Source organism: Pyrus communis, chromosome 3 (genome assembly GCF_963583255.1).
Source record: "Pyrus communis chromosome 3, drPyrComm1.1, whole genome shotgun sequence".
NCBI lineage: Eukaryota > Viridiplantae > Streptophyta > Magnoliopsida > Rosales > Rosaceae > Pyrus > Pyrus communis.
Genome location: NC_084805.1, coordinates 24428095 through 24434747, shown reverse-complemented (window position 1 = coordinate 24434747; position 6653 = coordinate 24428095). Strand labels below are relative to the sequence as shown.

The following is a 6653-nucleotide window of genomic DNA, read 5'->3' as shown; positions in this document are numbered from 1 at the left end:
TTGCATATATGGTTAATGTGTGTTTCTCAGTCTATCCATGTCTAATTTGAATTGTACCCATGTCTTGTTGAAACGTACTAATATTGGCTTGCCAAATTGAAACGTACTGATACTGATAGAAAATAAAGAAATAAAGAGAATAGGACAAAGAGAATGAGAGAGAGGAGAGTCCTAGAAAGAAAGATTATAAAAAAATAAATTATTATATTACATCCAACATTATACATCTCACAACACATCAAAGCAGTTATTTTAAGATGCATAGAAACAGCAAACTAACCGCTGATAATGACCAGAAAAACTAATGCTAAGATTGATAAATTCGTACCGAAACGAGAATTTCCACCTGACAAAGAAGGCACTTCGGTGAAACGTGACTTTTGACCAGTGCACTACATGATTGGCAACAGAGCAGATGCCCACAAGGAATGAATGCGTATTGCCTTCTACTCGTATGACATACGACACACAACTGATGCCTTGGAACTTCATCCTCTGCATCCGCTCCTTGAACTTGAGTTTCAACATTGCTCTCAGAAGCACGAATTGCTTGCAGTAGCCGCCTTTGTTGCTTCCACATTTTCCATCTATTCCAATTCCTGAAACAAATATTTGTAAATGAACAACAACTTAAGTTTCGGTTAGTAGCCCGGACATGGAGAAATATTGATATGAATATCCGCGGAAATATTGATAAGTTTTTATGTTAATTTAATGGAAACTTGATATAAAACACATCCAAACTCCAAATTCAAACCAGTAAACATCCATTTTTAACGTATAGACTTTGTAAAATAGTTTACATCGTAATCGAAATTTGCATGCAAGGTGAGGGGAAAAAAAAATAAAAGAGTAGCATTAAGCACACTGCTAAACTAACAATAACACACTTGGAATGTGATCCAGTGTGTAAAAATGATTCACTCGATACCATCCCATTTTGTTTATACTCTGTGTACACGAAACCATGACTGCCAGACAAAAAAGATATTTCTGAAAAAGAAACACTTAGGCAAAGGATCCCTAAATAAAAAGGAAACTAATAAAAGCATTTAAGGAACAGAAAGAAAATTAATCAGTACCATACAAAAGAACACACTTAACATAATCACATGAAACATGCGAAGATAGATAGACTAGAAAGTGAAATGAATCTTATTCTCAGAACTGATCCCATATGGGCTCAAGTTTTATTGAAATTGGCACCGAAATTTCTCCAAAATCTCCATATTATGACAGATTCTTTATCAAAATAAAGAAATTTAACTGGCATTGCCAACATTACTAAAATATATCTGAAACTTTGTAGCTATCATAGCAAGATAGCGATTCCCCTTCCCCCCCCCCCCAAAAAAAGTACCGCTAAGCCAATTTTTTAATGAAACATCGGCCAACATTTCAGTAGTATTCAACATTTTTTTAATCCTTGATTGTACAGCATTAAGGGAACAATAGGAAATTACACGTGTATTATCCAAATTCAGTAGCAAAACAAAAGGTCTGACCCTTAGACAAGCCTATAAACATATAATAGCTATAAAGATTGAATGGTAACTCACAAGACGAGATCACAAGAACTTAAGGTTTCAAGGAAAATTGTACCTGGCAACAAAATAGCCAAGGACTCCGATTGATACTGAACCAAGAACAATCCCAGTGAATAACAGTAATTGTGTGTGTGCTGTAAGATCTACAACCATCTGATCCTTAGACATCTCAGAGCTGCAAATCATACAAAATCAGTTAATGCACATCAAAGTACAGAGAGCAAGTATTAAAGCACAACCATTCACGCTTCAGAGCAGAAATGATATATAATAGATTGACAGACAAAAAGACAAATATGAAATTCAATCTATAAGAAAAAGACTGGGACCGACAATTGGAGAACCACATTTGCCGGAATAAGAGTAATGACTTTTCAAAATTTAACAGCGAAGTTGAAGATTCAAAAGAATGTGCTCAGAACAAAGCCACTTACAGAAAATAGGGAAAATCCTTGCAGGACTTGACTTCCGGCACTCCATTTTTGAAACTGCAGAGACCAACAGCACTAATTTCCTTTCCCAAGGGAAGAATCTTCACTTGCTCAAGCACACTGGCCTTCGAAACCAAAACCAAATCAACAACCAAAAAAAAAAAAAAAAAAAACCATTATAAATACTACAGAAGCTAAAAACACTACCATCTCCAGTATTGGTCCAAAGGGCTCTTTTTGGCCCGAAAATGTCAAACCCCGTCTCCAGCAAGCATTCTAAGGTGGGCTAAATCCTAGGCTTGCAAAATAAAGCAAGCCCTACAGCCCGAGCTATATTCTCTTGTTCTAAATTTTTCTTCATATGTTTAATATACAAAAAAGTAGTAAAGTAGTGGTGTGTAGCCATATCGTCTGGGCTATACATTAAAAAAAAAAAAAAAAAAGCACAATGAGAGCTAAAAGTTTGCAAAACTCACTGGGTACTCATGGCCTAAAAGTGTCTTCACGGATGAATAGAGAGAAGCGTCAACAGGATGAAAATGCCGATACACTGTAGTAAGAGGTAACGGGTGCCTTGATCCATCCACATTCACGCTAACAAAATCAGAACTTGACTTTTGGGAACCACCACCACCGTCAACAAGAATGAAAGGAAACTACACAAACAAATATAGATCAAAACTAGCACTGATATTCTAAATGTTTTTGCAAGAACACGTTCAAACAAATTAAATAAGGGCATGAACCCCTTATCGCTTCCACACACACTTGTGAAATTCTGTCATTTGATCATCTTGAATCCAAAAGTTAAGTTAAGAGGGTGCGTGGAAGGTAAAAAAATATGTGCGGATAGCACCAACCATTAAATAAGCAATCAAATCAAAATACAGAGAGAAGAATAAGAATAAAACCTTTTGTAAGGACCTGGATCCTGGCTGTGACAAAGCCCTCCCCAATGCTTTCCAATACGCTCCAATATCAGACCGCGGCAATCCCAAAAGCTTCTTCCTCCTGTCATCAGACCGCCATCCGAAAAGGGCCATCCAATCGCGAAATACACACTTGATCAAAAATTTCAATTTCACCAATTCAGTATCATCCAAATAGAGTACAGGGTAAAGAGACCCAAAAATAGATAGAATAATACAAACAAACAAAACGCACCAGTTGGCTTCTCTGAACAAGGACGGCTTTCGTTCCTTGAGGTGGGAGCACGCCGGACTTGGCTTCAACGGTGCCTCGGACGAAGACAAGCTTTGCGTCGGACTGGTCGACCTGATCGAACGCAAGGATTGAACGGAGATCGGAGACTTTGACGGAGGGAGTGTTACGGATCTTGCGTAGGGCTGAGGAGTAGGAGCTGAATGTCTGGAGGGTGCGCACTGCGGCGTACGCTAGGGCTACACCCACAATGGGGCCATTGAAGGAGAGGGCTTCGGAGACCAGGGAGGTTAAAATTTGATCCAGCGACGGCATTGCGGGCGGTGGTTGTCGTCAGGGTTTGCTGGGCGATGGATGAGAGCAGAGAGAACGGAGAGAAATTGTGAAATCAGAATGCGTATTTTGTTGTAGATGTATTTGACTGTATTTAGGATTAGAGAGGAAGAGTGAATTTATTTAAGAACAGAGAGGAAAAGAGACAACGGATAGATTTCATTGTCTGCCTAGTATAATAGGTTTCCTATTATAATTCTAATATAGTAATATTTATTAAGGAGCATGTTTCAAAGCACTCCTATATGTATTATAATTTATACAAATTAAATTTTTATTCTAAATATCACTGCAACGTATTTATATTTTTCTTCCCATTGAGTCATTATATGTAATAGCAATAGGTTCCAACTTTTCTTAGTATTCTAATTGAAAAAGGAGTTCTATTGTTGCGTTACATGACCTTTTTCCCCCTTTTTTTTTTATCAATAGTAAGGTAGGTGGGCCCCTGTAAGTGTTCGCAATGGGAAGCCTCGAACCCCGACGGAAAAGTTGGATTTTTTCAAAAATTTCATACTCGTTGCAGTCCCAATTTAATTGGGTAAATTTTAGAATTTTCCTTTTTAATGGGATTTTACCATCAGAGATGTTATTCTACCCTCTAATTATACTATCATTTATACCATCTTCAATAGAGATAGAATCTACATGCATTGACTGTTCCTACCTCTTTATTAAGGTAGTAAAAGATAATATAAATAGATGGTAAATGTAACATTATATCTTTTAGATAGTATTTTGTTTATTAAAGACGCAATCACTACAAAAGATATCCACATGACAACAATCCAACTCCTACCATGTACTCCAGGAGATTTTGTCGGAGGCATCTTAAAAAGAGTTTCTTCCAATTCAAATCTTGTATACCATTCATTTTATCAGTAACACGAGAATCCATGAAATGCAATACTCTCCTCGTATTATTTCCCCCGTTTGACACAAGAGTGTACTAAAATAAGAACAAAACAACCGGCCAACCCTTACTGAATCTAAATGTCAAGTTCCAAATTCATCAGGCACCCCACAAATAGAATTGACTCAAGATCGAGACTTTGCATGTTCATGGAAGAATCTGATGTTACAATCACCATGGTTTAACCAAGATATTCTTCATCTTCGTCGCCAAAAAAATTCTTCCCTGATGAGAGCATCTAAACTGCATTCCATCCGTTTATGACGAGGCAAATAACGGCAAGGTTGAGGCTTCAACTCTTCAATGATTTCATCCCGAACAAGTTTAATTCACTTGCGAATACTACCAACAACAACAAAAATTATGATGCCAAACCTGTTATAATCAAATCTGTCAGTAACAAGGTTTGATACTGAACTTCTAAGACCTCCTGTCTTCCGTTGTAACTTGTCCCAAACCTGTCAAAAAGAGTCCAAAATTACGAAAGAACTAAGTGAATGCAAACAACGTTACACAAATACTAATCCTGCTCACTAATCAGATTTTCACATACTGCTGAAGAATGCCATGTTAATGGGCCAGGATGAAGTATGCATGCCAATGCAAACAATGACAACAATGCAAGTGGACCACCAAATCAAAAGAGATCAATAATGCTGAAGTCCTGCAGAATATACATTACATACTAAATCACAATCATTACATATGCTTATGGCCACACATCACACTCATGACAAGTATAAGCCCAGAAGATTGTTAAACACTGTTGCTGACTAACCGTAAGGGTTTTCTGATTTCCTTAATAACTGACAAATTCATCATAGGGCCACCTTATGGATTTGTTTTAGCGAGACACCACATTGGAAGGCTGATTAGCATGGGGTAAAAATGCCTTAAGATAAGTCTGTCAATGGATGATCAACCACATCTACAGAGACACACAGAGGATTCTCCAAAACGCAGCGACATTGTACAGCAATAAACTTCTTCCCACTCAACATTTTTAACAACACAACGTGGAAAATGTAAGAACCCCATCAACATAATGATACCGAGTAAAAGGCAGCACCTTTTCTTAAAGCATAATTTTTCCTAACCATGCTATGGTAAGATCATGCCATACTCTAGTGTAGTAGGAAACGTGACCTTGTCGGCCCGTGATACCAGACTCGGCAACTCCTGAAGAACTATATGCACCCTTTTTCTTTCTACTGGCAAGCAGTTGCCTGAAAGAAAACACCAAACATCAGAATAATATTCATCAATATCTGCACCAAGGAAAATAATGACCACCAAACATCATTCCACATTAATCACCTATAGCAATTACAAGAAAAGTAATAAAAAATTCAAATATTTGCGAGTGTGTAGAAACAATGATTACCAGCACATGACCCTTCCTCCAAAATCTGGCGGAACTGGTCAAGTTTTCCTTGTTTGAAATACTCTCTCTGCAGCATTACCAATTGGAAAAAAAATCAGCACATCCATATTTTCCTTGTCATACACTCCTCCACAAAACCCCACTGAGCACTCACCAAAATTGGAGGTAAACTTGGAATTATAGATTTCAAGAGTTAGCAACTCCCGAAGAACTTTATCTGCCAATCACCACCACTGAATCAAAAAACAAAATCTCTCGGCAAACAATTGTTGAGTTGAGGCAACAAGTCTCTACATATCAAAAATTGTGTGTACCAATTCTGCACAACTGGATTACTGTCCAGCCATAGAGCTTTTAGATTCTGGAATTTTGTAACTTCCTCGACAATTACTTCCACATTCTCAAGCTCATTTCCGCACAATGACAATGCAGGCAAATCCTAAACACAACGAGTAAAACTTCAAAAATTCAAAATTATATTTTTTGAAAAATACTACTTGGGTTTTCTAGGGTTTTAGAAATGACATACTGAACACTTGGCAGCCAAGTCCAAAGACGAAAGCGTTTCGTCGTCGATGTCAAGGTCTTCATGCTCCAGCCGCCTCACTTGTCATCTGGCTTCATTAATTTCACTTTCCAGGATCTTCACATGTACAATATTTCAATGTTGCAGAAACAAACCTCAGGCCTTGCCGCCTTGATAAAAGAGGTAAATGTTATATATTTAAAAGTCAAAATTGCATCTTCTTATCAACAAATATAAATTTCTTCACAAATGTCAACAACCAACTTAATATTTATGCAACATTTTGGTAAGCACTAAGTAGATGTGTCAGTTTTAACAATTCTTCACAAGAACAAAGAACCCGAGTATGGTTGTCTCT

At 37.4% G+C, this 6653-nt stretch overlaps 1 protein-coding gene and 1 long non-coding RNA gene across 3 annotated transcripts; both read right to left on the bottom strand.

Moving 5' to 3' along the window:
• Positions 1 to 3584, bottom strand: LOC137729157 (E3 ubiquitin-protein ligase SPL2-like). 2 transcript variants are annotated; one of them, XM_068468006.1, is made up of 6 exons: positions 3143 to 3584; positions 2890 to 3039; positions 2455 to 2592; positions 1982 to 2103; positions 1603 to 1722; positions 1 to 599 (listed from the first exon to the last, which is right to left on the bottom strand). In XM_068468006.1, the coding sequence occupies exons 1-6, from the start codon at positions 3452 to 3454 to the stop codon at positions 308 to 310; spliced, it is 1134 nt and encodes a 377-aa protein (XP_068324107.1). In that variant the 5' UTR covers positions 3455 to 3584; the 3' UTR covers positions 1 to 307. The 2 variants fall into 2 exon arrangements, with proteins under 2 accessions (XP_068324107.1, XP_068324106.1); XM_068468005.1 differs by having other exon boundaries at positions 4 to 599; positions 2455 to 2634.
• A 1919-nt stretch (positions 3585 to 5503) lies between these two features.
• On the bottom strand, positions 5504 to 6152 carry LOC137729161 (uncharacterized). The gene is made up of 4 exons (XR_011067973.1): positions 6084 to 6152; positions 5924 to 5986; positions 5770 to 5836; positions 5504 to 5611 (listed from the first exon to the last, which is right to left on the bottom strand). It is a non-coding gene; the product is annotated as an uncharacterized lncRNA (long non-coding RNA).
• Positions 6153 to 6653: the final 501 nt, after the last annotated feature.